This window comes from Kryptolebias marmoratus, linkage group LG6, assembly GCF_001649575.2.
Source record: "Kryptolebias marmoratus isolate JLee-2015 linkage group LG6, ASM164957v2, whole genome shotgun sequence".
In the NCBI taxonomy this organism is placed as follows: Eukaryota; Metazoa; Chordata; class Actinopteri; order Cyprinodontiformes; family Rivulidae; genus Kryptolebias; species Kryptolebias marmoratus.
Window position 1 is genome coordinate 22,309,767 of NC_051435.1, and position 18,003 is coordinate 22,327,769.

The following is an 18,003-nucleotide window of genomic DNA, read 5'->3' on the forward strand; positions in this document are numbered from 1 at the left end:
GGGGAGAGGGAAGTCTGGGTCTCCCTGCTTAGGCTGCTGCCCCCGCGACCCGACCCCGAGAATGGATGGATGGATGGATGATTCTGTTCATGACTTTTATGGGCAGAATTTCTAGAGGTAGCTAGGGGGTGCAAGGTATCTGGTTTTGGGGGCTTTGATGTGGTCCTTTCGGCCTTATCAAGCCTGGACCTGAAGTAGGCACTACAGCAGAGAATGAAGTAGCCAGGATGAAGATCAGCACCTGCAAGTCTGAGACCCTGGTCCTCACCTGGAAAAAGGCTGAAATGCCAACTCCATGTGGGGAAGAAGCGACTACTTCAAGTGCAGGGGTTCAAGTTTCTCAGGGTCTTGTTCACAAGTGAGGGTAGAATAGAGCATGAGGTTGATCGATGGCTTGAGACTGCATCTGGATTGATGTGTACGCCATACCAGTCCGTCATCAGTTTGCTATACAGCAGACTTTCAAATTACAAATCAATTACAACCATCACCTATGGTCATGATCTATGGGTAATAACTAAAAGAGCCAGTTGACATGGTTTGAGCATCTAGTAAGGATGCCTGTTAAGGGAGGTGTTTAAGACAAGATGTTCCAGACATGTCCTACTGGAAGGAACCTCCAAGCAGACCCAAAAATCAATGTAGAGATTTTAGGCTCTTACAAATCACTTCAAAACAAGACTTAGACACCTTCTGGCTGACTCAGTGCAGTATCTAAATGAAGAGAGGTGGTATGACTGGCTGAAGTCAACCCACCACTGTTGTGACTTTGACCTGTGAAACCAGGAAGTAACAGAGCCGTAAAAGCTGACACGTGAAAAGACGAGCCATCTTTGCAGCTCAAGGAGTTGGAGTGATAACATACAGTCAATGTGACCACCTGGCCATGTAATTTAAACAACAATAAACAAATTCATTATCGAAGAGAAGATTGATGGTGATCTACAGTACTTTGCATTTAGTTAAAAAAACTGGTTAACCACAAGGAGGATCTCTAAACTGTGTAAATTTGTCATGTACTGAAAATGAAAAGAGGGAGAGGTCATTATATACTTATTGTGTAGTGCTCCACATCAGTGCAACTGAGTTCTACCCCATGTCTCTTTTGGTTCTGCAAAGCTTGCTTCATTTCTGAAAGTTCACAACTATGCAGGATGTGGCTGGCTCAGTTAGTCATTTATGAATGTCAGAGGCAGCTTATATCTCGCAGTTGGCCTTGAAACACCTTCACATCAGCTAGAGAAGGCGCAGTAGCTGGGGAGATGAAAGTCTGGGGAGCTCTGCTTAAACTGTTGTCCCTGCGACAAATGATTTACAGCAAAGAAACCGTTCAAAGTGATATTGGTCCATGACTGTACCGTTGAGCCATTTTGAGTTGTACTGGGCGGTGCGCAGGGGGGGCATGCCTCCAAGGCTCCTGTATATGACAGGATCACGGCCTGAGAAGTCAATGACAGTGGCGGCGTACAGCTCTCCGCTTTCTGTCACCACGGCTGTGGAGTTGTGGCGAGGATCATACGGGCAACGTGCAACACCATTTACACGCTCCAGCACTTTGCTTATGTTGCCTACCTAAAAGAAAAAAAGTTTAAATAAGTGTGAACAGGAGTGATGTTAATCAATTTCCACAAAGTTATACTTGCACACTTATGCTTAACTATACCTCTCTGGTAATACATAGAGGCTGGAAAGCATTTGTGCCGCAGGTCATGACTTCCGTCTTGTTCACCAGCAGGACTCTGACGTAGTTCTGACATTCAATCTAAAAACAAAAACCAGAAAATTAATAAAAATGAGGGGGAAATTAAGGTTTACAAGAAGTTCCAGCAAAGCAAAACCTGGCCTGAAACCCTAAATGCTCTTGGACATTTTACTGAAAGGAACAATGGATAAAATCTTTATGCAATTCAGTGCCTGCAACTTTCATTCTTGAGTACTTCATTCAAAAATATGAATACTAGTTTGTAACAAAATGGAGGACGATTAGCGACATCGACAAAGTCTCTACAGTAAGTCAAGCACACGTTTTAGCACAAAGGATCAAATCTTTTACAACAAAAGCTTGACATTGATTTATTGGTCCTTGCTGCTGAGAACTGAGGTAATTGCTGTAAAGCAGGATTCAAAGAAAATTGGTTTGTGCATTTGGCATCACTCTTCACCTTATGTGGGAGAAAATTATGATGTTGCGTACCGTTCTCGCACAATAGTCTAAATAGGAAAACTGATCGCAGCAGCAGTTCTCAGATATGTTTGAAAAAAAAGGGTTCTTGGTCACCACAGGCGCTGTTTTGCACATTTTCTTTCCCTTCTTTTTTGTGTGCTCCTTTTTCGTTTTTTTTACAGGCAGAAAAAAAACAAGTCTTGATTGAAGGGTCTGTAATAGCTGTCCTGCGCAGCGCCCTCCCAGGAGACCCACAAGGACCTTTTTGCTGGGATATATCAGAATGGCCTCACTGTAAGCCCAGCCGTGCTGACATGAAGTGCTGTAATTGGGGTTGTGATTGAGGTTACCTCTGTTTTGCCTTTGCTCTGACACGACTTCCTGGTTTCCTCATCCGGTGCCCACTCTGTCGCCTAGGAAACAAACACAGGATGACAAAGGGATGACAAAGAGGCCAAGAAAGCAGTCAGCTGAGTTCCTAAAAACACTCCAGAAAAAGTTACGCAACATCTGACCGCTGCTAACACTGAGAGCCCTTTTTAAAAGAAAGATGTATGAAAAGACATTAACCTTACTGCTGTTTGTTTATTGTGTAAATACAGAGCAGAGGAGAGGGGAGCGGGTGAGGCACGCAACAAGGCAGCTGAAGGGCCGAGGACGACATTAGCATGTAAATAGCTTTCGTTGTTTCCCTTTCTTGGATTCTTTCTGAAAAACTTTGCAGCACTCACCTCCTCTCCCCCACCACCATGCCTGCTACAAGCCAATTATATTCCAGTTGATGGCTACAGTATGTTTTAGGCTTCATTTTGGATGCAGGGAAGCAACAGCTGCAGTGCAGACACCCTAATGCATACACACAGCCTGCTTGGCCACCAGCGCTGCACTGGCTGCTGATAAGACAGCAGAGAAATGCCCCTCATTTGGCACAAAGTGTAAATGAGCAGGTGCCAGAGGACCCCTTCTGTGGGTCACTGGCCTCATTTTTACCCATCCTCTCCTCAGCTTCTCTGATCTATTTTAAAGACTAAAGTTAATAAAGTCTGCCTTTTTTAAATTTGACTTTATCTGTTGTTCATAAACAGTTACTCATTTTTCCTTAAAAAACTGTTTTGCACAAAAGATATTTATAGATCTTGTGACCCAAGATTCAATGAGGCAGGCTGACAAAGTCAGAAAAACACCAAACTTAAGAGTAAAATCATTAAATCCTGTTTGCTAACAAACAACATTAGATAAAGCTCACTCTAAAAGTTAATCAATTGTAGATGTAGATCCAATGATTACTTTCCACAGGTTTCAGTAATTTTTTTCTTGTGGGTTACAAGATATTTTGGTTGCAAACAGACACTCAGATACACAGCCAGACAAGGGCAAAAACATTATTGTCTGCCTTTGCCTTTCAGTGTCGAGCAATAACAAACCCAACCTGCTGCCAATTCATGCAGCTTCAGACTATTTAAATTTTTGTCAGTCAGTTTGTCTTGTGGTTATACTCCTCATGCCCTTTTCTGATTCATCATCTTTCCTTAATTAAAGCTCAGGAGAAGAGCCTCAAACTGTACAGCCAATGAGTAAAAAGTTCTGCAGGGAAAATGTAGTTTTCAGGTAATCACATTTTTTAATATAAATCCTCATTTCAGAAGATGCAACCCTTTTAGAAAAATAAATAAAAATAAAACATCTTAATCACAACAAATGAGAACTTAATATGGAATCAAAATTGTTCTGGGGACAAAACGTTGAGTTTAAATTTGCTGAATATATAAACGGGTCTCCAATTTCACAGATCACAGGGTTGATCAACTGTGCTCACTTGGGGGGCGGGGTGTCATGATTTTGGATGATTAGCATCTGCATAAATTGTTGCTAATGAATGAAAAACCCAAACAGAACACAAACTTAATGAGCTGGGCAAACATCTGCACACCGTCCTGGGAGTTACTGGGATCTTTGTTTTTGAAAGTATATATTCATTGACATTCTGCGACTGTAATTGTTTTTTTATTAGTGTGGTAAAAAAACAGCTTGGCTGCCAGAACGCAGCAGGGGGAATCAGTTCTACTGCATACTTGAATATAAATGTTGATGGTTCTAGATGGAAGATAAATATTGGGTAAATATGGGAGACCGGAGACAGAGTTCATTTCTCCAATCACAAACATGCGAAAGTGATGACACCTCCAACAAACACTTAGAAAACAGATTCTACTCAATAATGCTGCTGTTTTAATTATACTAAACAGGATTTCTATCCTAATGTCATGAACTTTTGTACTAATTAAGCAATCCTCAGTGAGTTTGAGTACATTTCTTATTTTTAATTATAAAGTCAGCATGCCCCAATGTAAAAATCTTCAGCTTTTATGGGATGTTTTGTCATGTAACAACAGGATTAAAGATGTACAGTTATTATCTCCCCCCAACAAGAGCAAAAGAGCAATAATTATTAATATTATTAATAATTTTGCCCATGTCTATGTGTGTGTTTGTTTGTCTGCAAAATACCTCATTAACCACTGGACAGATATCAATGTAACTCCCAGAGAAGAATTGTTTAATGTCCATCTACAACTTATAAACCTTTGTAAACTCTGTAACTCTTGTCAATTTCATAGGTATTAAGCTAAAATCTTGTGAGTTTGTAGTTGAGACTATTCACCAACACATAGTTTGAGCACTACTTAACTGTTTTTTAAAACTTTGGCATTAATTGTTACAGTTCATTTCAAATCTCATGAATCACTGATTTGTCAAGTTCAGAAGGGTGTACCACAAAACTGGGTTTTCTTTCCGTAGTCTGACTTGACTAAACCTAAAACCCCATTAACAGTATAACAGGTACTACTACAGTGGTTTAGATGTTACTTTGTTAACTCAGACTTTCTGCTTTAGTCTCGCATAAAAAGGAGCAGTTTATGTATCATGTGACACTTTATCTGTTCAAAAAAAAAACATTGCTTGCATAGAAACAGAAAAACAAACTTTGCTCAATTTGAGGGGTTCAGTGAAGAAGTTGTATTAATAGAGAGTAAAGCATATATAAATCCTGACAGGAAAAGAAACCTAAAAATGTAACATTTCACTCTAAAAGTTTAATTTACTCTGACACTGTACTGCTCAAGATCAAATTTTGAATTGAGTTACTATGGTGATCTAGCTGGGCTCAAAGAGACCCTCCTTCGTGATCCAGAAAACTTTGACTCTCAGCTCAACGTAGACAGCTAAGATGTTAATCGTAGTACTGCCATCAAATCATCACGAAAGAAAGACATGTTGCAGCCATCATCAGTCTTCCGTATTCTTGATTTCAACATCACAATAACACAGGATTTGACCCAGCATTTTCTATTCTAACGAAACCCAAACTGATTTCTATGCAAATATAGCATTAGACATGAATTTTGAATCTGTATTTGTAGATTATTTACAGACTGTAAATCTATTATTTGGATTTGAAAGCATATTTGGTGTATTTTGTTATAAAGTCACATGTATCTTTCATTTGATTTATTTTTTGGTTTATAGTCCAATGTTCCCACATAAATAAAATAGAGCAGTCAACTAGTACTCATGTTTACTAACTGGCACAATACTTTGAAAATAAAGTATTGGCTGATGATTACTCACTATAATTTGCTTATATCACATTACAGTAAATACTTACTATTTTTAGAAACTATGTGACATTTTCAAATGCAGATCAAAAATGAGATAGGGACAAATCCGTGAGTTTCATAGAGTTACATTAGGCTCCTCAGTCAGTAGGACTCAGGTACTGTGAGCGGACGCTGTGGTCCATACTGATAGTTCCAACTCATCTCCCAGTATCCCACAGCAGGTCCCTTCAATTAACCTGCGTGAGCCTAAACTGGAAGGAGTTTGCAGCGGGGGGACAGTTGTATAAAATAAACTGTGATTAACTTGGAACTTGGATTCAATAAACTGAGCAGGAAGTAAAGAAGAAAATAAAAATACCAAATGTAGCTAGTGTGCTCTGCAGGACCTCAACACTCTAGACACATCAATGCAGCTGCCAAACAGTAAGCAGACAGTCAACAAGCTTGAATCCAATCACCATTCCCCACATAGGGTTGCCAGATAGGAAATGATGGAATATCTTGCTGTTGCTTGCAAATTATTGTATTTTGACCCAAACTACCGTATGTACGTAATGTCGGCATGCTTTCTCACTCAGTGAGGTTGTGGGAGCACTTTCTTAGCCAACGGGGTATGTGTGTGTGAGTACGGAGGGTGGGGGGTGGGGGTAAGATGAGGTGTGTGTCGTGATTGGCGAACATGCGCACAGGAAGGTGGGGGTTGGTTTAGGTCTTGCAAAATCTAGTCTGGTTGGCTGAACCAGACTTTTTGACAATATATGGGCATTCATGTGAATAAAAACAGAGGGTTTTTTTCAGTGCGAAGAAATGCCCAAACTGTTTTATATTTCGGCTTTTCAAAAACCTTTGATTGTATAAACCCTGAAACTATTGTTTAAACACGATAATTAGCATCTGGCAACACTGCCTTCAACTCCTTAGTATAGCAAGGCACCTGCCATTCAAAGGCAGCCCTGCCTCCTCTGCAGCAGCCCATCAATCTGCCTGTTGAAAAAAAAGAAAAAAAAATGTTGCTCCTCCACAGCCTCTGCCTGTCAGCCCGTCACAGCAAGGGGACTAATGGAATGACGTCATTGTAAACACACACACACACACACACACACACACACACACAGTCACAGGAGGATGGATGCCTTTCCGATGAATCATGGCTTGGAGCATTACCATCTTTTCTGCAGGGCCCCATCCACAAGAATCCCCCATCGGCTTAACCTGCTGACCTTCACCAAAAAAATGCCACCCTCCTCTCCCTCTCTTTCTTTCTCTCTCTCTGTCCGTTTCTTCGTCTTCTTCTTCACATCACTTTGGAACAAAGCCACACTCACACACAGCCTGTGAGAATACCAAGAACTAACTCAACATCTTCTTTCTTGAATTCTTTCCAAAAGGCTCCAAACCATGAACCACAACAGCTGAATGAATTAAAGCTGCACCCTAAAGTCCACATTTTTACAGAAGTTCTCATCTACCTTCAAATTATTCATTTGTAATGCAGAAAATCACAGTTTTACTGTCTATCTATTTTTTATTGGCTGTTTAGGTTTGAAACCAGAAAGTAATAGAACAACAATGTAAATGAAAGACTTCATGATTAGGGATGAAAAATGAACAATTTGGGAAAGAATATTGCTACCCATTAAATATAATTTTGCTAACCAAAATCACATTTGGTGTTAAAGTGTGGTAACTGATAGAGATCAGCATACTTCAATTAAAGGTTGTGCACCTACAGATATCCAAAACACAAAAAGATTATGACAAGATTTTTATACTTTTGACTACACACAGGCTAAAAAAAACCAATAATAAAGCATCTAGAATTTGTGTTTATGGAAAGTCAAAAAAATTGATTGACCAGACCACGAATGCATTAGTTTTACAACTCTTCGTGATTAATAAAGTTGATCTGTTAGCAGTGTGGAAGCACGAGCTAAAGCATATATTTATAGTCAATTCCAACATCTTTAAACAGATATGGAAGATATTTTTCACAATCCTTGTTTATTTAGTGCTAAAAAAAACAGTATTTTTTAGTTTGCTTGGGTGCATTTGCAGTGCATGTGTTGTCACACTGATGTAGATGTTTGCTTTCTTGTTTAGTTTCTCTTTAGCTGTAGCACTTTCAGCTTACTCAAATGTTTTATCCTTACCATGTCTCAATAAACACCCTAATAAAGTCAGATTTCATTATAAGAAACATACTGTTGTGTAACATAGAATGCACAAAAAATGTGGGTGTTTTTGTGTCACTAATACATGAAATTTAACACAACTGCAAGCTTTCACTTCAGTTCATTAACTGTGATTATTCAAATTATGTTCACTTGAAGAAAAAAAGGGGAAAAAATAAATATTTGGTCAAAATTTGTTTTTGCAATTTCAACTGTTTACCCTTTCATTTTTGACATTTATCCATGGTTGGGTCACCAAGTCAACAGGCCCAGGAGATCAACATAAAAAAAATGGACAAAGTCTCCTTCTGTTGTTCAGAACTGAAGCTATGGGATCTCAATCACGACTGATGGCATTTTTTAATTACTGAAACCAGAGTCCACCCCATCATCGTCCCAGTCCAGTCCAATCTGGCCTTAACGTCCAGGTTTACGAGAAACATTGAGTTTTTTTATAGGCCGATGGCCCATGAAAACCAGACACCCCATCCCTGTAGCAAGTTCTCCAGCTCTTCCTGGAGGATCCAAATGTATTCCCAGGCAAGAGATGATTAGTCTCTCTAGTGAGTTCTGGGACATGCTTGGAAAACCTCCAGAAGGACCTCCATCCTAATCAGATGCCTGAACGGCCTCAACTGACTCTTTTCAAAGTCGAGGAGCAGCAGCTCTCCTCCGAGCTTACGAAAATTAACAGAGGTGCTTACTTTATTTCCTTTCCTGGTTACCCTGCAAAGGAAGCTCATTTCAGCTGCCTGTATCTAGGACCTGGATTTTAAGGATCATGATTAGAGGAGAGTCAGTTCCTGTAAGTCTGTGGCCATGATTCTCAAACAAAAACCAGGAGGAATGTTACTTCTGGGTCTGGGATTAGTGCCTGCCGCAAGCAGAGAAGTTCAAGTATCTGGGAGTCTTGTTCACAAGTTAAAAAACTGAACTAGTTTTTATTCTATATATACTTTTACGTGCTGTATAAAAAGTAAAACAAGATAAAATTGACAGCCATATTATGTGGTTAATCCTTTCTGTTTTAATTGAAACACATCAGACAGTATTCCTCTCATAATTTACCTGGAGTGCAGATGTCTCTTCAAACCTGAAAGTATGTGAGTTTTCACCACATTTAGAGATCAGACACTCATCTGGCTTCTTTGAGACCTGACATGAACTTTCAGTTATTTTTGTCAGAGGATATTTTCTCTTTAAGAGCAAGAAGCGTAGAAGAGTAGGAGATGCTTTGGTTTTCCATTTATCTTGTCATGTTCAAAAATTACAAAAAGATGACAAGCTGTGCATAGACCTGTAGGCTATGAGTTAGCATAGTGATCATGAAGGAGCTGTAAATGTGAACTAGAAAATTGTTATTCTAATTCAAGACTCATCTTCCCCAACTAAGTTAGTGCCATTTTTCATTCTCAAATACAGCCCAAGGCAGCAGAGGCTTTATTATTTGTGCCTGAAGTCTCAGATGCATGTTAGAGTTCATTTTCATCTATTAGTAAGGCCAGCATGAATGTACAGTCCCTGCCATCAATTCCTTCCCCAAACCTTGGCTTGACACCCCCATTTCTTGCGATTTCACCTCTCCTCCGACACAATAAGGATATCTCGCCCCCAGCATCTTTTCCAGAAGGAGGGAAGAGACTTTTTTATGGGAAAATAAAATCGCAGAAAATACAATTAGTAGCATGATAGAGGATTCATCACTTTTACTGCATAAGGATGGTGTCTGGGCTCGGAAATGAATTCTATTTTTACGAGACGGAGAGGAAGAGGGGAAGAATGATGGAGCGCTGGAAACACTAATGAAGCAAAAAGTCTGCGAGCTGCAGCGGCGACTGCGAATGTTCCTGAAATGTGGCGCTGCGTCGATAAGGCCGCCTCTCACTGACACACCGCTAACATCATGTGTGACAACTAATTATAATTCATGAAAATGGTAAATAAGTGTGTCAGGGGAATAATGGTTGTTTGAATAGGAGCTGTCTGACACTTGTTAAAGTCAAGATAGATTTGTGTTCTGGTGTAAAAGGGATTAGACCTAACTGGTGTAACTTTAGTCAAGAAAAGCACTGAATTACACCTGAGGTTTAAACACCTGTGGAAAAAATGTATACGTAAGGGCACACAAATTAACTATTAATTGGCTACTTATTGAGTTGCATATTTATTTCCATATAAATTCCAAATTAGCCATTATAAAAGCACTGGTTAATTATGTATTCTAAATTACTATTCTACGAGTAATAGAATATTATTAAAAAGTTGTTCTAGCTGTATATAAAGATAGATGACATGTTTGTATCTACTTCTGTTGTACAAAAGTAAAGCCAAAATATCCAGTTTATGGGAGCTGCCATGTTTTTGTTTGTTTTTTTGATCTAGAGTAAATGCACTTAAAATGTGGGGCTGAAAGTCTCACCTCACCTCTTTAAAAGCATCAAATAAACTAACCGCAGCTAAATCTGTTTTTTAAAAATGAGTATTGGAAAATAAATCAGCAAGGTAAAAACTACAGGAATCAACAAAAATCAACACCTGGGGGAAAAAAATTGAGGTGCATTTTTAAGTCTTAGTCAGAAAAATGTCCAATTTGTTTAAATGAATTTAAAACATACTGCAGCCAGCCCACGCGGGGCACTTGTTTTGTTTTGTACAGTCTATTTTTTTCCCTTAATAACATACTAAAGAATGTTAATTAAAAAGGATTATTGTTTATTTCTTATGATCTTGCTCAGTCTGGGCCTTTTTAAGAACCAGAATATTTTTTTCAGATTAAATAGCCCTTAATAAAAATGGTCTATATTTAAAAGGGGGAAAAAAACACAACTAGAAGTGTTATTGGTGTCCAAATAATTATATATCATATGACCAATAACCTGTTTCCCTTCTGAAATGAGCTTTTGCTTCTGACAATTTCATTAGCTGTGTGAAATTTATGAGCTTACATAAGTTCCATATTAGATTCTCTGTTGTATTTTCTTCACCCTTTGTAAAGGCAATTTTAGCACAATTAATGCAACTGAGTGATGGACCAAGTAGTTTGTAATCAATGCCACATACAAACATGTTCAAATAAATGTGTTCATGACTTGCTAAGAAAATGTTCTTCAAACTTTAAACTTATTAAGTCTGTTTTTCTACTGTTCTTCATACACACAGTGATACAATAATAGCACATTAATATTCAAGTTTGTGGTGGTATTAACACTTTATAATTGTTCTGTTACATTATAGTAGGCTATGTTTGTTCTTATGGTTGAATTTTTGTTTTCTTGCTATAGAACAAATTTTAAGGCCTAGACTGATCAAATATTACAAACAATAAACAACTCTTTTTCACTGTCAATACTCATTTATTAGGAGGTTATTAAAAAAAGAAAACTCTATAATGTTGGTTTATTAGGTAAAAATACAGTCATTCATAATATGCTCAATAATAACTAATCAAGTGCTAAAATACTACAATTTAAAAAGCATCTACTTAATTTGTGTTCCATAATATAAAGTGCTGTTAAAGTGGGTTTCTTTAGTGTCAGATTAGTTTTAGTCACAGAATGCCCCACATATCGACAGTTTCTCATGAAATACCATCTCTTTTTCTTTGATCCTTATGTGGAATAATTCACCACAGGCGCTTCCTCTAAATGTGCCTTTATTACCAAAATAGGAAAGGACGTACAGTATATTCATCCTTTATTCTACACTTATTGACTAGCATTTCCTCTCATTTCTAGCCTTTCACTTTAATGCAGCCCCCCTGTCTTTGCTATTTTCCATCTCAGGCAACAGCCCACGTCCAACATAAAGTCAGACACTCACCACTTGACATTATGACCAAACATGGCCACAAATAATGACCAGGTGGGTCAGAAGAGCGCCATTCATCCACCAACGCAGCATCAGTGGAGTGAACAACAGTAATGCTCACACGTCTGAACAACTTGTCAAACAGTCTGTGAATGTTCTCAATTCATTATTTATTCTAAACGTCACACAAAACACTGCAATGTCTGCATTAGTAACTAAGGCCTGAGGTGTTAAATACCAGCTTTAATCAACAAAAATACTCCTGACAGGAACATTTCACTTTACAGGAAGAGACAGCATTTCTTGTCATGGTTGTACAGAATGGAAGTCATGAAAAATGAATCTGTTGCCTTTCTGTCGTCAGATCTACAGGAACAATCTTTAAAGTTGATGCCATGGTAAATCTTGAAGCTGAAGGATGGGTAATGTACATCTGATAACTGGGAGGAACCAGAATTCTTAGTCTGGTAAATATGACAAAAGTCTGTAAGGATGACAAAATCCCACCCATGTAATCTATGTTTTCAAATAGGCAATCGTTAATGCCACCACAAATAACAAAGACAGATGCCTAATTGAATAATTATAACTATTCTGCCAGAGTTTTAGACTAAGATCATCTTGATCATGAGAATGTAATGAGTTGTAGTCATTTTGGTCAAACCTTAAAATTAACATTATCTGTAAACTTGTGTAATATTAGGATATCTCCTGTGATCTGTTAGTGCTTGAAGTATATGTACGTTGTAATTGACTGTAAGCCACTACCACACCGAATTTTAACTCAGAATCTCTACAATTCACTGAGGTATAACCATTTCTGTGTAGACTAAGATAGATTAGCTGTGGCAGCCATCTTGACTTGGACTGACTCTAAAAGTTAATCAGTTGTAGATGGTTAGACAACAATTACTTTGTAAGAGTTTCAATGAAATCTATCCAGTGGTTCATGAGATATTTTACTAACAGACAAACAAGGTTGACTCCAACAGGTAAAGCTAAAGGTTTTAGTAAAGGTATTGCACAATTCTTTGTGCTCAAAGTATACATTGTGGATCCCTCTCACCTACTAGCACATTCCATTTTAGCTCAGTATCTGTAAAATGGATTAAGTTATGGACATTTTAATGTTTTCTAAGGTCACTTAGTGCTCAAAGTAAAGTTTGTGAATGAGTCTTGGCTACTTCCATGCCAAATTTATTATGTTCTGAAAGTTTTATTATATTTTGCATATCGTGAGATATTTTACTAATGGTACAGACAAAACAGCCACACATGTAGACACATAGGCAAAAATATCATTAAAAAACTAATCTGTAAGTTATTTTATTTTTATTTTTTTACAGTATATTCAGTAAGATAAAGATTCAGATGTAGATCATCTGAAGCCACAAAACAATGTCTGAATGAATGAAACATGAGTTTCAACAAGCCTTTGTCTCACAGCTCATTGTCTGTAAATCCACAGCCACACCCACATCCTCTGCTTTGTGTTTCTCTCTCACATTTCACATGTCCACTCACAACCATCTACACACACTGAAACACACACTTATCAGCCATGAGACCGTGTGCTCAAACTTCTCCCTGTCAAACAAAAAAATGCTGTAAAAGGATGACTCAGTAGAGCAGTACCCTTTCATCTGCTGACTGCCACAGACATGAAGGGAAACAGTCAGTTCAGACAGTGTTTAATGGAGACTCACAGACAAAAACTAAACCACATAAAAATCTTGACTAAATGCTAATATACTAAAAAAACAAATTCAAATGCAGTAACCCATGAAATATAGCAGCGGGAGACAACAATCTAAGGGATAATCTTGTCATAGATTCTCACTTTAACAGATCTGAACTCGACCTTTAAATCTACTAAAATTACTTTTCTGTTTCTGGAAAAAAAAGAAAAAGTTCAATTACAGGGGTAGGAATCCTTGAAGGAATGCATATCGAGTTTAAGACAAAGATGATCTTAAAGGGGACCTATTATGCTTCCTTGAACAAGTTAGGATAGGTCTGTGGGCTCTACAAAACATCTTCATTACATTTAATACACAACATCATTCTCAGATGTTGAGATTTCACCTGATCAGTTCTTCCTGTTTTGAGCAATAACAGAATGAGTGGTTTTACAGCTGTCACTATTATGCAAATAAACTGCTGTTGGCCACGCCCTCCAAACACCTGACACTCCACTAACACACTAGATTAAAAAAAAACATAAAAACTAACTGAAGGATTAAACGCTGCGGTTCTGACGCACATTTATATCGTTATTAATTCAAATTCTGAGGATTCTGATGTTGGGACAGGGGCACCTAGCGGTTCCAAACCGACATTTGTCAAGTAGGAGAGCGGCAATAAGTGGGTCCGAAACCCAACTGGTAGTGGGTTGGGACAGCAGCAATCAACGGGTCCGAACCGCTTGGACTGTTTCTGGAAGCAGTTGATACCCAAATGGAAGTACAAAAACACGCAAAAACTGAATTTTGCATAATAGGTCCCCTTTCAAAAATGATTAGGTCCAATGCCATTTTGCTCAAACCCTAAACAAATGGTTCATTCTCATGCAATACTGCAACATCTTGAGCAATCTGTAAACACCAAGACTTCATGTTGTTAATGACTCTCAACTACTGCCTCACCAAATTTTAGCTCAGTGTCTGTATCTGTGTTTTCTTTGACCTGCTGGAATTAGGTTGACTCCAAAAGTTAACCAGTTATAGATGCACATCTAATGATTAATTTATGAGACCTTTCTTAAGGTCCGTCCTCTGGTTCAGGAGAAATTTCGCAAACTCAACAGACAAACAAACACACATGCACACATAAACACAGGCAAAAACATTATTGCCCACTTTTAACTTTATTGGCAGCGGGACATAAAAAGCAGCATTTAGGCAAATGTTTATTTCCTTAACAGAGTGTATCCAGTGCAGTTTGAATTACAGGGCCCATTGTAGCAGATGTGCCTGACCCCTTTCTTGTAAGAATATAAAAACAGTGAAGCCTGGTTCAGGCTGCCAGCCTAAGACTTTTTTATTTTCATGTGTCAAGAACAACGACAGTCTTAAACTGAATCAGTGCTGTTATTGTCAAAGCTTCACAGAGAACAAAATGGAGAATAACAGTCTGTGAACAGGTGTTCAAATAAATTATCTGATGGCACTTCTGTGCAGGCCGATAACATCCTAAATGCAGCAAAGTAAAGAGACATCATGTAAGGTAACTACCGGATCACACAGGCTTAGAGGTAAAATTTGAGATTTATTTGTTGTGGTCGCATCTATAGGCTTTGTAAGATTTCTCTCCTTAGTATGGGTATAAATGAATGTGTGAAGTATGTAAAGTACCTGTTGTGTAACCACAGTGAAGGATTTTCAGAACTAAAATGATGGAAGCATTCATCCTTGGAAACAGGAAGTTGTTTTTCCTCTTCTGATGCTGAAGTGCCAGTTCAGCCTGTGCTAACAGCCTGAAATAGAGTTGCCCACTCACCATGTTGCATCCTCCTACTCACTGCAGCTCCACATCAGAGGCTGGCAGGTGAAGACATACAGTCCCTCCATGCACAACCAACCAGCACAGCTGCAGCTTATTGCTGCTTCACTTTCTGTACTGAGCACAGCCACTCAGGTTCAGAGCAACATGCAGGAAGTCCTGCTGTTTGCGCTAACACAGAGGTAAAGCGGATGGTGGGACAATTTTTAGATTTTGTATAAAATAAAACAAAAGAATTGAGTCTTTCTGCCTCTACTGTTTGTATCTGTAACTGTACTAAACTTTTTCTCTTGCAGGATCCAACTCAATTACTTCCTACTGTGCAGAAGCAAATCCATATTGAAACATGAGTGAGATGTGTGTCGAACTGCATGAACAACTGAGTACACATGCCTCTAAAAATCGTTTTTCTTTCCCAGCTTCTGGTGCCAAGCTGCAGCACATTACAGGATGACAAGTGGCTCTCTTTCGCACACAGCTCTGCAGCTTGCAGATTATCCCTCCGTTCTGACAAAAGCCGCATCAATAATTAAATCTCTGGCCCAGTTGCCGCACAGAAACTAATGACGGCCGTGAATGAAATCAGCCACGACTCATCAAACACAAAGCAAGAGAAGAGCTTGATACCGTGAGCTAAACAAGGACATGAAAGTCTCAGAGGGTCAGCTTAATGTCTGTCCTGTGGCCCGTCTTTCATTATGATTCTCAGCTTTCTACATGAAGTCATTCCGTCCTTGAGCACGGTGCAAAATGCAAATGAGAAAGCATAGACCTGTGGATGAAGAATACCCCGCTTCAAAGTAATACTGCTCACATGAAAAGATATCAGCAAGCATCAGCTCCTCCTGTCCCACAGGAGTTTCCCAGTCCAACAAAAACACCTACAGTAACAGATGTGTTTGTTTTCCTCTGGGTGCACTGGGATGTTCCCAGTCCTCTCTGTTGCAGAGGGAGTTTGCACAGGATACATCCTGAAAATGGGAGCGAGTTGACCTGATGACACTTTAGATCAGAGATGTTGAACCCTGAGAACAAACAGCAGCAAACAGTCAAACCAGCTGCTCTTCAGTGCTGCTACTGTTTTCTTTTGAACAAACCTGTTGCTTTCATCACTGGACCACATTATGGCTGCATTTAAGTTAAAGAAATGCTCCAGTACACTAGTTTTAACTAAGACATTTTTCATAATTAGATCTCTAAAAACAAATAAACTCTCTCTATTGTCATGCAGTGCATATAACAAACCATTTGCATAAAAAATACAAAACAAAAGTGATCAAATGTATTTTAAAGTTTCGGTGTGTAGGATGTAGTGACATACAGCATCTCAAATGTCAACTATCTGGATACCCCACCCCTGTTCCCTAAACCAATCTGAAGAATAAAAGCTGTAAAAGTAATTAAAAAAAACAATATAGAAGCATTCAGAGAGTGTAAACCTCTGTCAAGATCCATAAAGAATTGCAGGACCTAGATCACCACCAAAATTGAATCACTTCTTTTTTGTGACAACCCTAACATTTCCTGAAAATTTCATCAAAATATGTTTATTAGTTTTTAAGTAATCTTGTGTAGTATGTTTTTCATGACCTCTGACATACCATCATCTTTCACCAGCTGTTCTGTAAAAAGTTCATTCTGACCTGAGCGAAATACACAATGTGCCATCCTTAGAGGCACGAGGGAAAAAACAATGATCCAAGAGGTGAAGCAATAGATTCAGTGTGGAAAAAAAACAACCCAGGTTGCAAAGCAAACGGGTAGTTGACACCTTGATCTTCTGAGCATGTGTCACCAAGAAGGTATCCAGAAAGTAGATGCCACCAGTTGGAATGAGAAGCCCGAGTGGATACCTATAGCTCAAAAAAACAGGATGAAGGAAGTCCTGATGTCATCAAATAAGATACCCAGTGTGAGGAGGAATGGTAGTTGTAGTGTGCAATATTGAATTGCTTATTACTGATGTAGCTCATAAACTTTAAGAGTCAAAGTAGGAAAAGTGAAGGGGACAGAACCTAAAGTTTGTAAATGAGTATAAAACGTTTATTTCACTGAATATTTCAAGAATCAAAAATGTAATTTATTTGAAAGTTTCAACTATCCAATTTCATAGTTTGACTATTTATTGTCGCAGTGATAAAGCATTAAAAATTTTGAATGCCACCAAAGGGAGCCTTTCTTTGTTGTTGTTATTACTGTTATTTTTACACACTTACGGGTGGAGAATTTATGAAAGAAGCTGTTTCTCTGGTAAATTTCCAAAATGGATCTTGTGAAAGATGTATTTAGCATATACAACAACAAACAGTACCGAAAACATAACCTTGACGGAGGTAAAAACCAAGATCATTCATTGTAGAACCACAGCAAAGTTTGTCCTTTCCAGGTGACTGTAGTGACATGGTAGGGATGCATAGTGAGAGAACAGCAACCTGTGCCTCTTTGGATATCAGTTAAAGAAAACAACAAATCTTATTTTTATATAATTATTTAGATTTAAAAAAAACACAGATAGAAATTTCATTCTGGATTTCTGCCAATAAAGTCCTAAATGTGACACACAGGGTCTTTATTTGCCATGATTATTTTTTCAGTTCATTTGCTGCTTAAATGAAATATTACTGAAATCTCAGAAAACTGTGGAAATTGAGGTTTGTGTAGTTTTAAGAAGTCCATAGAGATTCACTTTTGTGTGTCAAAGACAAATGGCAAATCTTCACAACTGAGGAGCAGCAGTGTT

At 38.4% G+C, this 18,003-nt stretch overlaps 1 protein-coding gene across 4 annotated transcripts in view; it reads right to left on the reverse strand.

Moving 5' to 3' along the window:
* sema5ba (sema domain, seven thrombospondin repeats (type 1 and type 1-like), transmembrane domain (TM) and short cytoplasmic domain, (semaphorin) 5Ba) overlaps positions 1-18,003 on the reverse strand; it is a 224,009-nt gene that overhangs the window by 74,060 nt on the left and 131,946 nt on the right. For all 4 annotated transcript variants that reach the window (XM_025006972.2, XM_025006973.2, XM_017421158.3 and 1 more), the window contains 3 exons: positions 2,515-2,577; positions 1,664-1,762; positions 1,359-1,572 (listed from right to left, as the gene is read on the reverse strand). In XM_025006972.2, the coding sequence (XP_024862740.1) occupies positions 1,359-1,572; positions 1,664-1,762; positions 2,515-2,577 (376 nt within the window). The remainder of the gene's footprint in view (positions 1-1,358; positions 1,573-1,663; positions 1,763-2,514; positions 2,578-18,003) is intronic.